Source organism: Fundulus heteroclitus, unplaced genomic scaffold (assembly GCF_011125445.2).
Source record: "Fundulus heteroclitus isolate FHET01 unplaced genomic scaffold, MU-UCD_Fhet_4.1 scaffold_64, whole genome shotgun sequence".
NCBI classification, from domain to species: Eukaryota; Metazoa; Chordata; class Actinopteri; order Cyprinodontiformes; family Fundulidae; genus Fundulus; species Fundulus heteroclitus.
The window spans coordinates 1,914,916-1,936,098 of NW_023397077.1; the positions used below are offsets into that span (position 1 = coordinate 1,914,916).

The 21,183-nt window shown below is 40.5% G+C and overlaps 1 protein-coding gene across 2 annotated transcripts in view; it reads right to left on the reverse strand.

Annotated features, from left to right (window-relative positions):
- Positions 1–329: 329 nt before the first annotated feature.
- Positions 330–21,183, reverse strand: part of psmb10 (proteasome 20S subunit beta 10) — a 51,952-nt gene continuing 31,098 nt past the window's right edge. The window contains exons 1-8 of one of the 2 annotated variants that reach the window (XM_012859440.3): positions 15,748–16,142; positions 15,541–15,634; positions 15,256–15,353; positions 14,534–14,674; positions 8,519–8,634; positions 4,936–4,994; positions 3,010–3,161; positions 330–529 (exon numbers count right to left, since the gene is read on the reverse strand). In XM_012859440.3, the coding sequence (XP_012714894.2) occupies positions 418–529; positions 3,010–3,161; positions 4,936–4,994; positions 8,519–8,634; positions 14,534–14,674; positions 15,256–15,353; positions 15,541–15,634; positions 15,748–15,812 (837 nt within the window). In that variant the 5' untranslated portion in view covers positions 15,813–16,142 and the 3' untranslated portion in view covers positions 330–417. Of the gene's footprint in view, positions 530–3,009; positions 3,162–4,935; positions 4,995–8,518; positions 8,635–14,533; positions 14,675–15,255; positions 15,354–15,540; positions 15,635–15,747; positions 16,143–21,183 lie in introns of those variants that run through there. The other variant, XM_036133588.1, reaches the window with a different exon arrangement.

Here is a 21,183-nt window from a genome sequence, read left to right on the forward strand (position 1 = left end):
GAGTTTAGACCGTTTGACTTGAAAACTGATGTTCAGAGATATTTTCCATTCATCTGACTGAGCTTGAAGCAAAGAAGATCTTATTTTCTATTATCAGCAGCAGAAAGCCTAACAATAGGTCTGGGACACTGTAGCTTCCCAGTTCCAGTTTTCAGTGTGATGTATGAGATAAATGCCCAAAACTGTACTAAGTACATTTTAATAACCGACAACATTCTATGCTAAGATTGCTCCTGTTTTGGAAAAAATAACTGCAGCGATTGTACTAAAGTCCAGATAGTGCTTATCAAATAATCTCATTGCTCAATACAAATGATTGTGACAAAATGTAAAACGTTTAGTCAGCCCGTGTACTTATTCAGTTTATTGATTACATCAAATGTACTCCAAAGAATTTTTTTTTTTTTTTCAAACATATTATTCAGTGTCCATTAATTGAACACATTCATCAACAACATCCAGAGAGAGTGGGGTTTCCGTTTTGGTCAGGACAGCTGTGGTGCCAGGCTTGTACCGGTACTGTCCCTCTCTAGACGAAAGAGCGATAAAGAACAAGGCAAAAGAGTTATGACACAAATCAGTTTTTTATCTGTGAATAAAAAAAATTGCTTTCTAATTTATCTGAGTTCAAGCTGTTTCATGGCGCTTTGAGAGCAAAATTATTACAGGTGCTAGTTCATAATACAAAGGATAAAAACAGTGAACCACAGTTTTTTTTTTTTCATTAACTGTGGGGTGGGTACTGGGGAGTGTGTGATGATGTCCCTTGAAAGACACAAAGGGAGCTTTTCCCTTTAAGTAGTAAAGCAAATATGTTAGTTTTCACAAATTTGCCTTTTAGAGTTGAAAGACAAAAATGTATACCTTTTTCAGGCATTACCTATTTTTATTCCCAACGCGTTTTTTTTTTTTTTGTTTTTTTATGAGGTAGACTAGATTTTGTTTTCATCTTTCATTTGGCTGGCTAAACACCCAAGGCGTAGTTTAATTCATCTTCAAAGAACCAAAGGTGGAGGGAGGCTTTGCCCTATCCATTTTTGTTTTTATCATGGGGCTTGTAACCTTAGATATTTAGTGTTCTGGTATTTTTACCATACTGAGTTGGTGCCCTGATTGGATGACTCCGTAATTATACAGCAACTATAATGTATTTGTAGCAGCTGTGCTCTTTGCCTCAGTTTCACTCATGAAAGGTCAATGAACTGGAGATTGGAGCTATAGTTAGATGTTTTGGATGCAGCCAAGAACTCAGGGACAAAAACTACAGGCTTAAATAATGGAGAAAATAGGTTCAAGCTATGACCAGCTAATTAAGTGATGGCCCGGGCAGAGGGAGAATGATAATCCAGGGCAGACAGGGGGGAATTGTTAGAATATTCATACATGTCTTACTATCTTATTAGGAGCTGTTTCTCCTTTTCTTCAGCATGCACATTTATTTAGGGTACACCACACCTGCTGAGCACTGTTCAAACCAGTTAAGGCTGGCTTGGGCTACACATAAATTATACTGATAACAAGCTAGGCCCGGTCTCCTTTTTCGGCCAAGGAGAAACCAAGGATACAAAGACTTCTGGGTCTTTTGTCTTTGTTCCTGCATCTCATATGAGCAGTACCCCAGCGCTGGTATTTTGTATTATTTTCCTGCTAAACCTTAATTAAAAGTGGATTCTTAGCCATAGTGTGATATTTACAAAACTATTTAAAATGAAATGCCTTCCCCTAAAGTAAATAACCGGAGGAGCACCCCAGAGCAAACCTGGCACAGAGCTCCTCATCTAGACTCAGCACATTATGGAAGGAAGATATGAACATGATCATCTCAGATGAAACATGGGGCTCTATACTTACACTTATTAACACATCTTTGCCAATGTCTTATTAACTTTAAAGTGCGGTACATAGAGCCCACTTTTCCAAAGCCAAACTGCCTAATTTCTAACGACAAATCACTCCATACTGTAACAAATGTGAAAATACTAGGCCACATTGATTAATATGTCCTCATCCTTTCTCGGCCATGGTCAGTTCTGGAGCAAGGTCTGTCATTCCCTGTCCAGGATCCTCAGGGTTGTGCTAGCGCCTAGTACTCTCCTGGCTCACTTTGGCATTGCCTCTAAAAGACAGGTGTTATCATTCTGTTCCCTGCTGGCAAGACATGCAATTCTAATCAGGCCTAGGGCAGTGACCCGGATAGGAATGAAGGAGATTATTTTCAAGGGATTTTTTTTATTGTGCTTTACCATCTGTTTAGTATGTGGTTTAAATACACCATGTGTTTGATTCCACTGTTACCACAAGTTCTTATTTTGTATGTATAAAGAAAAATCCTAATAAAAACAGTGAAAAAAAACAAGCAAGATGTCACGATCTCCAGGTTTTTGCAACTTTTTAGGTTTCTGAGGATCTTCCATTTCTGTTTATCTTTTTCACATTTTTAGTATGGTTTGTCTGTACATTTGGTTTCTGGCATTAGTTTTCTGCATTTCATGACGTAAGTTGTCTATTTTTGTTTGTTAGATCCTTATTTTCCTGCTTATCTTTTGTTTAGCTGGTGAGATTATTTCGTCATATTCTGTTTATTAGGTCCTGCTTTCCTCTGGTCTCTGCCACCTCATTGCCCCCCTCTCCATCAGCTCTATCACTTAGTTCCGTCACCTGTGCTAATTATTCTCACCTGTTGTTCCCTTTGTTCTCCACCCTGTTTTTCCTGCCAGTCTCTTCTCTCCCTTGTCGGATCGTCTGTTATGCTAAACCCGTGTGTTGTCTTATTTCTGGTTATGTGTGGTCATCATCATCACCAACCCTGCCTGTAAGTTCTGTTATTTTGGACTCTAAACTCTAAACTTTCATCCACCTAACATGCGGCTCCCTAGCTCTTGTCTGCATTTTGGTCCAACCACAACGACACAATTCCTGACAGAACCAGGATTGGTTATGATGAATTAGAAGTGCTCAAAAATGCAGTGCATGATTCACTGCATCACAGACATCCCTGAGTGTACTCACCTTTGACCTTTGGCTGTGGGCTTGTCATAACCTCGCAAAAATTGCACTCCAGCATCAGTTATGACACACAGGTCTACATTGCTGCCTGAGCCCAGGTCACAGAAAATTCCTGCAGCAATAGCATCCCTTACAAGCTTCTTTGCTTCCTCCAGCTTAAAAGCAGAGAACAGAAAAAGAATAGTGTTATTAAGTTAGCTGCTATTCCTAAAAGAAGACACCTTAAACACCTTTGAACTAGTGTTAATGCTAATTGACTGGTGTGGTAGTGCAGAGCGACAGTACATCCCTCACTGGTAAAGCTGCCTCCACATCTAAAAAACATCAGCCATTTTTTTTCAAGCTCTAATTTATTGATCAGTTGGAAACATTTACTTTTACAATAAAATCTTGATCAAGTGCCTTACAAAAGCATTCACATCCCCTGAGCTGTCTTACATTTTATCTCACAGAAACCACAAAAAATAATGTATTTAATCATTATGTGACAGGTCAACATGAATGAGTGCAAAACTGTGAAGAAAATGTTTCATTACCGTAAAATTGTACACAAATTACTCTGACAGTCCTGTAAATAAAATCCAAAACTCCACGTGTGTGCAATTTAATCTGAGAGTTAATGCAACTGTTCTGCTTCTGCCCTCAGGTTTGCTGGAGAACACTGGTGAACAAACAGGATCATGAAGACCAAGAAACCCAGCAGACAGGCCAGGGAGGAAGTTATTGAATATCTCCCAGAGCTTTGCAGTGAAAATGGAAAGTGTTTCGTACAGCTTAAAAACCTACCAAGATGTGGCTCTCCAGCTAAATTGATCAATGATCTCATTGTCTAGTAGAACAGCCAAGGAGAGCGTTAATCAGGGGAACAGTCAAAAGCCCATTGTAACTCTGGAGGAGCTGCAGGGATCCATAGCTCAGCTATGAGAGTCTTTGTGATGCACAATGTTTAGTGAAGTACCCCACAAATTTAGCCTTTATGGAATAGTGGTAAACAGAAAGCCATCGTCACAAGAAAGTGAAATAAATTCCTGTTTGTATTTTGTCATAATTCATGTATATAGACTTAATGTGGATGGTGCACTGGTAACACCAAAACTGAGCTTTCTGGCCTAAATACAAAATAGCATGTGTGGTTAAAAGTAGGCTTGTACCCAACCCTGAACATACCCTGCTCACATTAAAACTGCAGATACAGTGAAAGTGGTCAGGTATGATGGGAAGATGGAGGGAGCTAAATACAGTGTAATCCTGATAGAGTTGATAGATTTGTGTGCATTCGTGTGTTGAAATGGCCCATTCAAAGTCCATACCTAAATCCAACTGAGAATATTTAGCAAGACTTGGAAAACGAACATTCAGAGGACCTCATAATCTACATTGACTAAGCTTGTGCGCTTTTGAAAATAAGAATTTTAGTTTCTATATGTGCAAAGCTGGTAGCGACATACCCCAGAAGACCTGCAGGTTTAATTTCAGCAAACAGCTGTTATGCAATCTATTGACTAAATACAAATGTGATTTTTTAAATTTTGATGCAAAGAATAAAAACCAACGTCCCTTTCCTTTCACCTCACAGTTTTGGTTTAGGTTGTCTTGTTCTGTCACATAAAATCTCATTAGAATACTTTAAAATGTATTATTGTAACGTGACAATATTTTGAAAAAGTTAACTAGGTACAAGTACGTTTCTAGGGCACTGTAGCTTGCAGGGCACAGCTGGCATCACTGAGGATTAGATGCACCAGTAAATGGCAGGTCAGCTCATTTGACTGTCCACCCCATCACCACCCACCAAGAAAACAAACAACCTACACATACTTCCTGATCCAGTTTACCAGCAACAATTTATTACTCCCACTGTTACCTTTATGATGTGTTGGAAAATTAGATCATCTCTGTTTTGAGAAGTTAACAGATCGTCAGCTTTACCTCCATGTTTGGTTTGAATCTGTCCTCAAAAACTGAAACAGCAGCAGCAGCTCCAGAGCCTAAAGACATAATCAGCAGCACACAACACAAGAACATGACATTTTCATAAAGTTTTTCAGTTTCAAAAATAACAAAGTAATTAACTATAAATATATGTTGTGATCCCAAGTTTAAATACATATTGTATTAAATTGATCAAAACTAACCCCATGTTCATTTATTAGTACCATTCTGGCATTCAACTTTATAACCCATGAAGAGTATGCCATTCATTTAAAATAATAAGCCTCGTCTTGAAGTGAAGCTTAAATCCTATTTAGTTTTTATACTTTAGATATAAGATGGTATTTGATCATTACAGTTAAAGATGGTGGCATCTTCACCTTCTGCCTTACAGTAATTCTGTCTTTAAAATGTAACACTGGTTAATCAAAATAGCTATCCTCTTATCACTTTGCATGGGTCAGAAATAGAAAGGGTTCAATCTTTTAAATATTTAGGAATTTTAATTGATGAAAATCTAAATTTTAAACCTCATGTTGAACAATTGATTAAAAAACTCAGACTGAAAATTGGCTTCTTCTTCTTCAGGAATAGGCTTTGTTTCTCTTTTAAGTCGAAGAAGAGACTGGTAGCTGCAACGTTTTTACCCATTCTGGACTATGGTGACCTAATCTATATTAATGCCCCAGATCAAGTTTTAAAAATGTTAGACTCAATTTACCATGCCTCTCTACGATTTATCACAAATTGTAAGCCTCGCACACACCACTGTGAACTTTATATACGTGTGGGCTGGCCAGCATTAGAGACTCGTAGACTCACTCACTGGTAAATGATCATTTATAAGGCTATTCTGCATCTGCTCCCCTCATACCTCTGTGAGTACAGAGAACGTTCTGGACTGTATTCTCTACGTTCTCAAGAGTCTCTGCTTCTGTCTGTACCTGGCATCTGCACTGAAGCTGGAAAGACAGCTTTTCACTACTCTGCCCCCACAGCATGGAACAATCTTCAGAAAGACTGGAAGTTGAAGGATTTGATTCCGATTGGACATTTTAAACGATTGCTCAAAGGTTTGGAAATGAGATCTATGGTTTGTAACTGTTTTATGAAATTCTAATTTAGATAGATGTTATTGTAAACTGTAATGTAAATTGTAATGTAATCCTTTGCCGCTATCTTGGCCAGGACTCCCTTGAAAAAGAGATTGTTAATCTCAATGGGACTTTTCCTGGTTAAATAAAGGAATAATAAAAAAACACTTGAACCTATTTGATTGTTTGTCTCTCTTGTTGTGTCTCTGCTCTGTCTTCTGTAACCCCAGTCGGTCGAGGCAGATGACCGTTCATACTGAGCCCGGTTCTGCTGGAGGTTTTCCTTCCCGCTAATGGGGAGTTTTTCTTTCCACTGTCGCTTCATGCTTGCTCAGTATGAGGGATTGCTGCAAAGCCATGGACAATGCAGACGACTCTCCCTGTGGCTCTACGCTTCTCCAGGAGTGAATGCTGCTTGTCGGGACTTTGATGCAATCAACTGGTTCCCTTATATAGGACATTTTTGACCAATCTGTATAATATGTTTGATTTTGACTTTGTAAAGTGCCTCGAGATGACATGTTTCATGAATTGGCGCTATATAAATAAAATTTAATTGAATTAAATTGATTACCGAACAACCTTGTTAATGGCCTGAATTGGCAAGTATAAATTAAAGCCTGTGTATCAAATTTCCAAATGACTGTACAAAAGATTGAAAGATTAACAGAGCATTATTATTGTGTAAGGTCTTTTGTGCAATGAAGCAGTCATTGCACAAAAGAGGGGTGCATTGTGTGTCCTCTCAGATAAATGAGTGAGGACTGTGTCAGTGACATAAAGCTTAGGCCAAAGCAAATATGCGGATTACCAAAAGACCTTCCATACTTGATGGATTGAGGCCCAGGTACACAATGAACTCATCAAGAGCTGTTGGCCAACAGGATGCTGAAGAAAACTGGACTACTGTTGTCCGACAACCAGATCAGAAGAAGAGGAGGAAAGCATATTAGGAATCAGCAAGAGAAGAGAAAAGGGCAGGAGTCTAGAGGTTACAGTTGGGACTTTGAGTGTAGAGGGCAGAGTGGGCAGACTGACGAGTGACCAAAGGGAAGCTCCAAGAGAAAAAGGAAAAGTGTAATAGTTTTAGATCTGTCTTAGCTTGTGTTTCTATCTTAGGTTTGGTCTTTGTGGTATTAGGTGCTGGATTGACTGAGTTTTGGTTTCTCCTCCACTTATCCTGTCAGCCAGTTCTCTCTGTCAGTCATTTCACTTCCTATGATTACCTCCACCTGTCCTAGTCAATTAGTCACTTGGTTTCACCTGTCTATTTAAGCTTGCTTCCCATGTCATTTCTTTACCAGAATGTCTCAATCCTCATGCCTGACCCTTGTCTGCTTCTGTTTTTTGCCCAACTGGATTCTGGACCTTACCTGCCTGCTGGACCTTACCTGCCTGCTGGACCTTGGGTTCTGTTTGCCTGTTGACCCGACCTTTTCCTCCCTGTGAGTTACAAAGCCTGTTTGATCCCTTTTTGCTTTTTTTTGAGTTGCCAGTATCTCGGACCTGGTGTGGACCTGTGTCTTGGAGTCCCCAGTCTGGACGGTCTCATGAGCTTGGTCTCTTCCCTGGATTATTTCCCCCCGGTCTGCTGCTGCTCCTTGCAGTTTATTCTGCCGGTCTCCCCTTTGGACTCAGCTGAAGACTGTCTCTGTTTTGTTTCTACCTGACCCTCATTTGTTCCTTATTAAACCTCCTAAACGCACTCCCCTGTGTCTGGTTGAATATCGGGTTCAGTTATCCCTATTCATTACAGAAAAGTGTATAAGACTGTAATGAGAACTGCTTTAATATATGGGTTGGAAACAGTTGTGCTGTCTAGAAGGAGGCTGGCATTGTTGAAGATGCTGAGATTTTGACAGGGGGTGACCAGGATGGACAGGATGAGTTAAGTTTGGGTAGTTTGGAAATAAAGTCAGAGACTCAAGATTGAGAAGGTTTAGACATGTTCTAGGATGATATAGTGGGTACATTGACAAGAAGATGGAGCTGCCGGAAAAGAGGAAAACAGAAAGACTCCACAGAATACGCATAGACATATAGTGAAGGAGGACATGGGGATGATATTTGTAACAATCAGCGTAAAAGGATAAAGTGAGAAGGAGGCAGTTGATCTACCAAGTCTTTGTTGCAAGGTAACATTTGTAAAAAAAAAAAAAAAAAATAGATTTTTAATTCTAATCAAAATGCTATTAATTAAGCAGACTTCAGATAGGCTTTTTGGTATGGTTAACTTTTCCCTTTTGATTGTTATTATTATTGTTATTACCACCTATTTTTGGTTCAACATTCCATCTTTTTTCCTTGAAACTGATAAATTTCTATTTTTTATCAAACTATACAAAATAAAATGTTCTATTAATTGGAACAATTTCATTATTTGAGTCGTTTTACAAAGGCATAATGTTTCCTTTTGGACCTTTGTGATCTCACCAGCACATTTTATTTCCTCTTTTCTTTTCCAAAATTAAAAAACAAAAACATACCCATGGTGAGGAAAGGGAGTTTATCATATGAGCCATGTGGGTAAACGCTGTACAGGTGAGCTCCAGTCACATCAACTCCTCCAACGATCACTGAGGAACCCATGTGTCCCTGGTACCTGAAAAATCGGACAGAATCTTCAAGCAAAAGTTTATTTTTTTCGGATGCTTTTTCTATTTTGAACAGCTTTATGAAATAACCTAAAAAGTGTATTGAGGTCAGCTCAAAGATTCAGTTCAATTCATCTGATTCCGTTCATGAATCAGATGGCCGCATGGGGTCTCATTTCTAAAACTTTGTGTGGAATCCATACTAAAAGTAACTTATGCCAAGAAAAAGAAAATGGAGTACAGCAAAAAAATATTCTGATTTATAAAACCATGCACATGCAATTTTCCTTTATAGATCACAGCTGTACTTGAATGTTTGTGTACCAGGTTCAGCCCTCTACACGGCCAGATTCAACCATAAATGGTCGACGCAAAATGAGTCAACTGATCGTGGTAGCCATGTAAAAAAGGCAACGAAACTGTGACAAAAATTGAGAAAAGTTGATTAAATGTGAAAATCTGAAGTAAAAGCAACTATAATGCCCACATTAAAATAATTTGTTAGTAAATTGCTAAAATAAGCTGTTAAAAAGTAAACGAGGCCGTGCTCCGTGTTTTCCCACAACATGGAACACACCGTGCTGCACCCACCCCATGGCACTGCACTGCCCGGCATTACGCACGAGTGTATTTCAATCTGAAAAACTCACACAGAAAGAAAAGGCAATTAGAAGAATTTTATTGATACAATATTTTAAGAGTTTGTCGCTCAGACCTCGGCAGGAAAAATTCACGCTGAATTATACTTCAATATGCATAAGCAGGCGTATGAGAATAGGGATATTTCCCCCCAGGTCTGAAACTGGTGGTGGAGTGGAGATACATAAAGTTTTTTCAGTCCATATGATGATCTGTTTGAGCTAGATGTCCAACTTGATAAACACAGGTTTGCATGAACTGTCCATGATGAGCAAGCATGAAGCGACTGTGGAGAGGAAAAACTCCCCTTGGGAAGAAACCTCTGGCAGAACCAGGCTCAGCATGGCGGTCTTCTGCCGGACCGTTTTAAGGAGTGACTGGGAATGCAGTCAGAGTCCAGGAGGAATTACACTCTGATAGGGACGAGGTTGAAGGAGGACTGTAGGAAAGACAGGCGGAGCTTGCTACGATGGTGGAGAAGGGGATGGAGGTGGGTTGAATCCAGTCATCAGAGTCCAAACCGGACACGGCGCAGCCACCGCTTGCTCGCTGAGGAGAAGGCCGAGACGAGGATGTGGAGTTCTTTTAAGATGAACCCAGGATGCTGATTGGCTTCGAGGAGGAGCAGTTCAAAGCTGATTGGCTTGTGTCGGAGGCGGATGAGTCCCTGAGTGATGGAGGTAGGCAATAGAGTTTCTTCAGTCTGAATTTTCGCTTAAGCTGCATTTGACTGTTTACAGCAGTTCAAGTGATTACCGCACACCTTGTCACAATCATCTTGTAATCTGTGGCACACATCACCCTGGTGATCATTGAAGAGAAGAATGTGATGGTAGATTTATGGCTTATGGGCATTTTTTTTTTGTTGTTGTTTATTTGAAATGTCCTATATGTATACTTAAGTGTCACCAACGCAAAAATTAACACTGCAGTTTTGAATGCTTATGATCAAGATGATCTATGATTAAAGTCTGATATGGAGTGAAATTAAACGTCTGAGAGGAATCCTTATGCAGTCCTTTTGCAATTCACCACTTCACCATCTGCGTCGCCAATTTCCCCCGTCTCCAAAAAGAGCGTTAGCCTGGGTTAGAGCTGCCTTGAGGACCGCACATTTTTTTAATAGATCCCGACTTTTGGACGTAAAGTGTCGTTTTAGGACCCATTTTGCAGTGTTGAGTAACGAAGTAAAAATACTTCACTACTGTACTTAAGTATATTTTGGAGTACTTTATACTTTTCTCGAGTATAACATTTTTGATAACTTCTACTTTTACTTCACTATTTTTCCAAACTTAATTGCATACTTTTACTCCGATACATTTTCAATGTTTGGTTTAGTTACCCGTTACAAAAAAAGCGAGGCATCGGCGTGCTCGCCCGCTGAGCCAGCCGTGCCCACCCTGGACTGAAAGCGGATTTGTTTTGGGGGGTTTTTACCTCAGAGTGGCCATCATTCTATTCTATTCTATCTTTGATTTGTCAATCATACAATTCAACCAATCAAATCAACGACTGAAGGCAACATGCTAGCCAATCACAGGCCGAGAGGGGCGTGTCGCTGTGTCAGACATTAAGCCTTTAGGGACACCGCGTCTCGGCTGTGGTCCCCGTCGGCGTCGGTAGGGCTGGATGGACATTCACAATTTCCACAATTATCCAGCCAGGCTTTGATGATGATGTTGTTCCACCAGATTGAGTCCACCACCACCCACTCTACTGGTAAGCAGTCAGCACAGTGGACTTCCTGAAGATGACCCAGCTGTGGCCAAACAGCTGTCTGATTACTGGATCAATGTGTGCTTCTGTGCTTGTTTGTCTCTCTTGTTGTGTCTCTGCTCTGTCTTCTGTAACCCCAGTCGGTCGAGGCAGATGACCGTTCATACTGAGCCTGGTTCTGCTGGAGGTTTTTCCTTCCTGCTAATGGGTGGTTTTTCTTTCCACTGTCGCTTCATGCTTGCTCAGTATGAGGGATTGCAGCAAAGCCATGGACAATGCAGACGACTCTCCCTGTGGCTCTACGCTTCCCCAGGAGTGAATGCTGCTTGTCGGGACTTTGATGCAATCAACTGGTTTCCTTATATAGGAACATTTTTGACCAATCTGTATAATCTGACCCAATCTGTATAATATGATTGAACTTGACATTGTAAAGTGCCTTGAGATGACATGTTTCATGAATATATAAATAAAATTGAATTGAATAGAGAGGAAAACAACAAGAATAGAGGGACAAAAGGTAGAAAAATAATGTATGTCTAGCCTAATAAAATTTCTGTATCTGTATAATGGGTCTGTTTTATGTTTTGTCTTCACAATTCAGACGGCCCCATCCCTTTCTTTGCCTAGGGCCCCAAATTTCCTAAATCCGCCCATGGTTATGGCCAACAAAACTGACTGATTCTGTTTAAATGAATGTTGTGCGTTTAATGGCAAAAAGGAAGCCTTTCTCAGAGATGGCAAATTAACCGCCAGCAGATTCAGAGGGCAGAGAATTCCCAAAGTATCTAACATATTCTGCCTCCTGCAATGGAAGGGGAAATTGTTAGGGACTGGCTAATATACAGCAGGTCAAAAAAGGCCATATTTTGGCTGCAGTGCTTGCTGTTCTCTTATGAAGAAAAGATCAACTAGTGCACTAAATTCAATAGATGGGTTGAAAATATCCAGTATAAAATATAGAGATTTCCAGGGCATGAAGTATACAGTTAAGTTTACTTTTGTGTGTGTGTGTGTGTGTGTGTGTGTGTGTGTGTGTGTGTGTGTGTGTGTGTGTGTGTGTGTGTGTGGTGGCAGCAGGTGTAGGGGGGGGGGGGGGGGGGGGGGGGGGCAAAAAGACTGTGTTGTCCTGGGCCCTAGCAGAGCTGTCAGCAGGCCTGGGTGCAGGTGTATCTATTAGCAGCTTTACCACTTCCTGTAGGTTAACTAGACCTGGTTTATCACTTAACTATGTTCTTAGTATACACCTCCTGGTCTACATTTCTCCTGCACTTGGTTGTGTACAATTTTAAAGTGTATAGCACTGACCTTACCTGAAAAAGGAAAACTGAAAACTTACAAAAAGGTTGTATTTTCAGTCTAAACTTGATCTAAATTTCTCCTGCACTTGGCTGTTTATATTATTTCAAGTGAATTTGACTTTCAAAGTTTACCAAAATCTAAAAAATGTCATTCAAACTGCATTTGCTTTGTTTTACTTTTTACTTTTACTTTGTATTACATTACTTGAGTACATCTATTTTTACAGTAATTTTCATACTTAAGTACAAGACATTTCAGATACTTTAAGACTTTAACTCAAGTAACATTTCAGTCAGTGACTTGGACTTTTAGCAAAGTCATATTTTGGAGAGGTACCTATACTTTTACTTGACTCCGAGATTTCAGTACTTTATACAACACTGCCATTTTGTGCGTATGCAAGCTTTAGAAATGAGACCCCTGGACTGTTTTTGGTTTTGATTCTGTCTGCCTACTCCTGCCTTGCTTGTCTGTTTATGACCCTAGTTCGTCTCATGAACTTGCTTATCCCAATACTTGTTTTTGTTCTTTGTTTATTCCTTCAAATAAATCTTTTAAGCACAACACTGTGTCTTGTTCAAATATTGGGTTCTCTGCTGATCTGAGCATTACATTATTAATCCAAAAGGGAAATGCTGGTATAGCTCAAATTATAGGGCAGGGCTACTCCACTTTTCTTCTTTTTTTTACATGATGACCTTAATTGCTGGATGTCCAGCCCCTGAGCTGTTGGCCCTTAGTAACTGTGGCTTCCCAAGCAATTTAGTTGAATAAGCCCTGTACTGGGATTTCTTAACCGCGTTGTTTGCCAATGGCTGCAAACAGGAAAGATCTCGTGTAGCGGTGTCTGTCTTACATCTGTAGATCTGGAGAAAACTCTGACGGAAGACACTCTGTTGTCTGACAGTGAAGAGGATGCTCAGTGTTTTCCATAATTGGAGCAAACAGGACAGGCTAGGGATAACCTGTCCAGTTTGCTCTGATCAGACAAGTTTGTTTAATCAGCACACGGAGCACATCGAATTTCACAGCAGGAACAAACCGATGAAAGCTTTCATTATTGTTCTCTTATAATGGTAGCCTAGACCAAGACTGTCAAATAATTTGGATTATTTGTGCATTTTTCTCTTCCTGTTGTTTTTTTTTGTTTGTTTGTTTTTTGTTTTGTTTTTTTGCGGCTGCAGTAAACTTTGACTTGCTGAACAGGGACATTTTGACAATTTTTTTTTATTTTTTTTTATGAAAGGATATTAACATTTTATTAAACTGATTCATCCAAAGAGAACTCTTCAATGTATTACTGGACTATTTTTCTTAAACCTATTTGATTGTGCTTTTGTTTGAACAGTATGCAGGTGAAGTCCTCCAGGTCATGATCAATCAAAAAAAGGTTAAAAAAAACAAAACAACTGGACTTGTATTCTGAAGCTGAAGAAGTTTTGCTTCCCATCCAGGAAGCTTTCTCAAGCCCAGTTGTTTTTAACCTATTTTTATTTAGTTTGAAAAGTAAAGAATGCAACTGAACAGCTGATTTTATTTATAAACTCAGTATAGAGAGATGGCAGATACTGATGTATTGTCATACGTCATAAGCGATTTAGTAGTAAACAGTGATCGCACAATGTGCACACATCAAACTTGACGTTGTGCCAAAGATTATTAAACCCCACATTGCACGGTGTGTCATGGAATAGTCTTATCCATCCATCCATTTTCTGACACGCTTATCCCTCATGGGGTTGCGGGGGTCGCTGGTGTCTATCTCCAGCGTTCACTGGGTGAGAGGCAGGGTTCACCTGGACAGGTCGCCAGTCTGTCGTAGAATAGTCTTATAAGATTGCTAAAATCGCACAGTGTAAGGCAGATAAAACTTTCTTAATCCAAATTGAGTTCTGTCAAAGCATGTTCAGATCGTTATGAACAATTCATTATATCAGTGATGTTAAATTTCATTTCTTAAGGGTTTTTCAATGTTTTCCCGGTTAAACATACATGATTTGAATGAATGGGTCGTCATCCAAAACTTGATACAGTATATAAATATTTGAATTAGCTTTGTTGGAGAAGGTAGATATCTAAAATATGTGGGACATAAGCCCCAGAAGACTGGAACTGAACAATATGTCTCTGGAGTTGACATCAACAGCTTAAACTGCAAGCAGCTCTCACTATTAAGTGTCTCTTCTTGGTTTTGTTAAAACATTTCCAACCTCTATTTGGGTCCAATTTCAACAAAGAGGATCCTACCTGAACAGCATTTGTTTCAGTTGTCTGGTTACCATGGCAACAAGAGGGGGTCGGCCAGTGTTGAGCATGTGCAGCTCCACGTTAGATGCCATGATCTGGGTAGCCATCTCTGCATCTGCAGCCACGCCAGCTCCACAGCAGCTGGATAGCGTAGAGAACAGCTGATATGGTTAATGCCCGAAGCTCATATCTGCATGTCATATTCATTTGATCTGATAATATACAGAATTACTCTATATTATTTTATGTGAGTCAAACACAGATGTGAGTTGAACAGTCTGAGGGGATTAAAAAGGTTCTGTTGTAAAGTCCTCAAAGATGCAGATTAATTAGGAAACGGCGGGAAAGGTTACAGAAAAATGGAAAGTGAATAATAATACCTCTGGTAGCTTGATTGGTGCTCCACATATGTGTGGGTGTGTATTAAAGGTTACGTGTCTTTTAGAGGATAGATGCCGGGCTGAATCCATACTCAGTCCCAAAACAGAATCCATCAAGAAACTCAAGTAAATTTCTTCTCACTTCAGATTCATTTACCGAAAAATGCTCATTTCCAGCTCATTTTGTATAAGTACAAAACAGAGCAATTTAATTCATTAGCTGCCTCAGTTAGTAGCAAGTCATTTCAAACAGCAGTGTTAAAAAGGTGTAATGTGTAGAAAATACACTAAAACATCTCAGCAGGCTCTTGCAGCAAAGTAAAGAATAAGTGATCTACTCACTAGATCTTTGGAGCAATGTAGTGAATCTTCATACAGTTTTTGTCAGCCACCACCATGTCATCAGTAGCTCTGGTATCTGCTCCCAGAACCACTCCATCCTAAGAACAAGAAAAAGGAAATCGCCCGCCCTGACTGATGCAAAGATTTACTTCTAATTCCTGAACACTCAATTACTGCAGCCACATCTGACCAAAATCCTTTATACAAACTTTAGCCGGTCTGACTGGGTCAATTTAGTCATGACTTCAAAAAATTGTAGAGTATATCTAAATGGAACTGCCTTACCTTACACACCATCCCAGCAATGGTGGTCCCTGTCTTTCTGGCACTGGGAGCTTTGTTTGTCCCCTCTGACAAACTGGATTCCAACACTGCATTCCTGGAAAAGATCAAGAAGTAAGGCCAGAGAACCAGAGACATTCATACTATTGTTGTTTAACCACCCTAGCACTGACTTCCGGGACTTTTTTTTTTTTAGAAAAGTTGCTTTACCTGCGGCTGTTTTCGAAGCAGAAACCTCCATTCTGCTCCTGACAGGGGTTCAAAGTGTGTAGCATGGTAGGTACAGATTCTGAGGTGGAGATTGAGAGTTTAAAGAAAGGCTGTGGCTCGCTATCTGTCCAACTGTGTCAGTGCTTTTCAGCAGTTTTTACTTTTACTTTCGCTTATATAGCACAAGCCCAGCCAAGCCTTTAGAGCACCACTGCAAAAGGAGAGCAAAACTGAGTTGTTTTGTTCTTAACTCACACAGCAGAGATGAACATTCAGCCGGAAGCTATGGAAGCAGGTTAGAAAAGAGAAGAAATTCCTGGTTTCCAGCTCTGATCCTTATCAAAAGAAAAAAACTATTCAAAAGCCTAGAACTGCAATGCTTCTGTTTTTTACAGTGTATTTATTGCATGTGACCTGGAAAGGTGGAACCTGAGTCATTTGAAGCAGGATATAATGAACAATGGTTTAACTCTGAATATGCCGGCAAATGGGTCCTTAAGAAGAGTTTTACTTCACAGGTTAGCCTTTGACAATGATTATATGACTTGAAGAGCTTTAATTAAAAGCACCACCTTTCTACTGATCAGTTCTGTTAGGAAATCCCAAGTTAAAAAGACACTGGAGTGTGGAAAGTGAGATAATCTGTTCTCTTCATAGACAAGCAACCATCAGGGAAACATAATTATTTGTCATGCAAAACAGAGAACAATTCTTTTTCTGCTAGAATGCTTATTTTATCACTGAAAAAAACTTCAGTGCTGTGTCATCATTGGAGAACACACACTTGCCATTTTGCATCATATTGTCAAGTCAACTGTCATATCCACAGGCAATTTTTAAATATGTTAAAAAACAATAAATCTCACAGATAAAATGAACAAAATACTTTTTAAACAATTTTGTACACTCTCGGTGACAGAAAACCCTTTCATACATTTACAATAAGCCCACTAACTGGATATCATTCTCTATTTTTTAACGTAAAAATATTTAAAAAGTATTTTTTTTACTTTTTTTTTACTTCAGTATGAAGATGTATTTATGATAGACCTCTATGATATGTGCACTTTTAGAAATCAGTGAATTTATTTTATTTACAGCAGCTGTATATTGTGAATGTTATTTTTTGCCTAATTTTATAAGGTTACAACCAAGACTCCACAAAACAAAACATGAATTTGATTCATTCACATTAATTCTTTTGAAAATCAGCAAATAATTCTGTCGTATTTGATAAATTTGTCTTTTTAAATATTGTCCCCTATACGTGTTGTTGATGAAATTGTTGAAATAAGGAGAGCTTAAAGGATGAGGTAAAACTTTATATTATGTAGTACCAGGAGATTCACTGAAAAAGAATTATTAAATACCACAATTTGAAAACCTATTTTCAAATCCTATTTCTAAATGGAAATTTTAAAACCACAATTCATAAATCTGACTATCAATACCTTTCCTTATCAAACATTTAAAATGGTAATTCCTTTTTCCATTTATGTTTTCTTTTCCACCTTGCATTTTCTAATCTTTTTTTTTGCAGCTGTATATTCTCTTTACCCTCTCCATTTAGCATTTCCCTAATCCTTCTGGTCCCTGTGCATTCTCTTAACGATTTCCCTTTTTGTTTAGCTTTTGTGTTACTCTTCTGGTGCGCCAGGAAAAAATGTTGTGCCTGCACAGTACCTCCTACGGTAGCTGTCGTGTTGTGATCCAAGTGTGGTTGTCTAACCAATGAGAGTACTGGTTACATCCGAGAAGCAACTGTGGTTAGTTTAACTTGGTTTTCAGTGTTTTCAGGGACCAGAAGTGTCCTGTTCCTCCATATAATATAGCATAGGCAATAATGAAAAGGAGGACCCATGTTGTAACATGATCCAGAGAAATTGATTTGTGATTCCCACATTTCATCCTGGCTGTGTGGGAAATGAAACAAACAAATCTAATAAAAAGACCCAAAAAAGGTTGTGAATGCAATCAATTTTGATACAATGAATGCTATTATTAGCAAAAATATTCTTAAACTGGATATACTAATCTCAATTTGATCCTTTAAAACAATTATATCATTCTTGTTCACAGACACTTGCAGATGCTTCTCTACATAGTAATTTTTGGGTGGTCTATTGTGTTTTTATGGAGCCCGGGAGAGCTCACTTTAAGTGATTTCTTTTTCAGGTCGTGATAATTTGTGAGCACGTTTCCTTTAATCGAGCCATCGAATTAATAAAACGTGAGCACGTTTTCTTTTAATTGAGTCCTCGAATTAATAAAACTTACGTCAGGATTTGGGTTTTGTTTTGGCTGTTTGTTAATTTTGATTTATTAGTTAACTCTCCGGCCTTTTAAATCAGTTTTGGTTTTGGGTTCTTTCTTGTTTGGTTTCTATTATAGCTTGTGTTTTGTTTAGTCTTAGGTTTTGTCAGGGTTCTCTGTGTTGTCCTGCTCTAACTCTACTCCTCAGGTGTGCCTAGTTGGCTGAGGGGGCGTGGCCCACACCTGCAGCTCGTTGCAGGCGGCTTCCTCTGGCTTCTTAAGCAGAGCGCTGACAGATGGAAGACGCCAGAGCCTTAACCAGTCGTGGTACGACGTGGCCTCTGACCCAACTCCTGAAAACCTGCTCGTGAGTTTTTCCGTCTTTGAACTTTGAACTAATTTTGGATCTCCCTGTTTTCGTCACAGTTTTGGTGCTTGGATGCACTCACCTGTCTTGACGTCTTGTCCGAAGAACCAGACCTACAGAATCCTCTTGCTCAGATTTTGCTCTGGCTCACCCCTCATACTCCCTGGATGTTACCCAGCGGGGCCTGAGATTCCCCCTCCCGGATTCTACTGGTTCTTCCCTCACTCTGGTCAATCCATCTGTCATCCACTGCCGAGGAGGCTCGCTCTGGATCCGTCACCAGTAACATCTGCCGCCCTCTGCCACTAGCCGCCAAACACCAACAGGGGTAGGATCACAGAGTTCCCTCGGCGCTACTTCTCCCCGGTTAGGTCCGCCCAGCTTTATGGTAAGCAGCGCAGCTTCTAGTAGTTCTCCTGGTTCACCTTCCAAAGTCACTTACTCTCCTTCTCTTTGCAGTCTCTCCAGCAGTGACGTTCTGACCCTGCCGAGTTGTCTGTAGTCCCGTCCGTTATATCTGCCTGTTTCCTAAATAAACATCTTAAAACTGTGCTTTGCTTCCCGATCGTATCTGCATGTGGGCTCGTCATCTGAAAACCATGACAGAAGAAGGCTCTGGCCACCAAAGTCCAGCGGATACGTTCGGGCAGCAGCTTGCCGCACAGCAGGAACAGATGCAGTCACTTGGGTTTGCTGTAAATTCGACACAGGAACAACTTCAGAGATTAGCCGCTCAGTTTAGCCAGCTGATGGATACAGTCACTTCCGCGATGACTCTGCCTGTCACTCAAGACCCAAATACCCCGCCTCCCGCCGCTCAGAGTGCTGAGAGTCATGATCAGACCCTGCCTCCTGAGAGCGCGTCACCTTGTCCGGAGAAGTTCTCTGGTGACAGCGGGGATTGCGTCGGGTTTTTATTTCAGTGCAAACTCGTGTTTAACAGTTCCCCTCAGACATTTGCCTCAGATCAAGTTAAGATATCGTATGTTTTACGACTTTTAACGGGTAGAGCTCTCAGATGGGCTAAGGCTCGTTTCCCTGATTGCCAGTCATTCGGGTGTTCCTTTCAGGAATTCGTTACCGAGTTCAAGACGTTTTTTTCAGCTGAGTTAGATTCGGCTCAACAGTCTCGTAATCTCCTTTCTTTGAAACAGCGCGGCCAACGTGTATCTGACTTCTCTGTGGAGTTTCGCACATTTGCCGCTGCAGCAGGTTGGCAACCTAAGCCGTTAAAGGCAGTATTTTTTTCAGGCTCTAGATGATGTTTTAAAGGATGAGTTAGCCCGAGTTGAGGAACCTGAGGAGTTTGAGGATTTTGTTGCATTAGCCATTCGGTTGGATTCCCGGTTATGCAGTCGGAACCGGGCTCGACCGGACCGTATCTTGCGGTCTCCCCCTGTATCAACGTTTACCAATAGGGCACCCCGGCCAGCAGTTACTCCACCCCCAGAACCTATGCAGTTGGGGCAGGTTCACTTAACTAATGAAGAGCGTCAGCAGCGTTACTCGGGCAACTTATGCCTGTATTGTGGTGGCGAGGGTCATTTTTTAAGAGACTGTCCGGTTCGGCCAAAAGACCGAGTCCGCTGTTCGTAATGGGGAGAACGGCGGACAGTAACAGAACAATTCCCCAGGTAACCACTAAGGCACCGTCTCTCTCTCGTTTTTGTTTGCCAGTCACTTTCATTTTTGACCAGGACAGCTTTGACGTTTCGGCTCTAGTAGATTCAGGTTCTGATTTTAATCTTATTGACCAAGCCATAGTTGATCAGCTCCGTGTGCCCATCGAGCCTTTACCAGAACCTCTACAGGTTTCGTCTTTAGATGGACAGCAGTTAACCCTGATCACCCATCAGACTCGACCCCTAGTGGTAATAGTCTCTGGTAACCACCGGGAACAACTCTCATTTTTTTGTTTTTCCAGTGAGGCGCTCACCCGTGGTTTTAGGTTTAGCCTGGTTAACCGTCCACAATCCACAGCTAAATTGGGCCCGACTGGAGTCATGGTCCCCTGCCTGTCATTCCAGGTGTTTACAGTCCGCTCGCCCCGTGTGATGGAGCGCCGCTAAGCGCCCATCCCAGACTCAACGTGTCCGTGCTCCCTCTGGCTCAGGGGAGCGCGGTGCCAGGAGTGCACTTGGTGCCGAGCTTCCACACTCACCTCTCGCCTCTGCTTCATTCCAGCTGTTCCTGGTCCAGGGACCAAACCGGACCACTTCCGCGTCATGCTGGAAATAGCGCAGAGTAGCGCGCTTCGCCAGTCACGTGACAAAGGACTTAACCATTTTGGGTGTTAGTATTGTATTTTTATATTGTTTATGTTCCTGACGTTTTGTAGATTTGTATGGAGTCATTTTGGCTAATTTATTTTGAGTTTCTATGCAGAAAACTGTTTTGAGTCTTGTTATATTTTCTTTTTTTTTTTTTGTTTTGTCCTTAAAACCCCTTAATTTCTATTTTGGTTTACCCGGGGGAGGGGCTAAAGGGGTATTTAAAGGGGAGCTGAGCTCACTAGAGGATGATGCTGGATCCCATGGTAGTGTTGGCTGTCTGAGTAAGTTTGTCCTGTAAGTAGTCTTGTGAATACTTGTTTTTGTGTTTTTTTTTGTTTGTTTTGTTTTTTTTGGAAAGATCAACATTGTTTCATTTTTTTCACCTGGGGACTAATAAAAGAAAAGCACGAAGGCTATTTTTCGACTGAGCCATCATTTTTTTGTTTATTTTTGGAATGAACCCGTGACACCCTGTTTCTGTCCCTCAGACCGCCTTGTCTGAATCAGAGGATGTTGTAGACCTCTCTCGCGTCCCGGAGGATT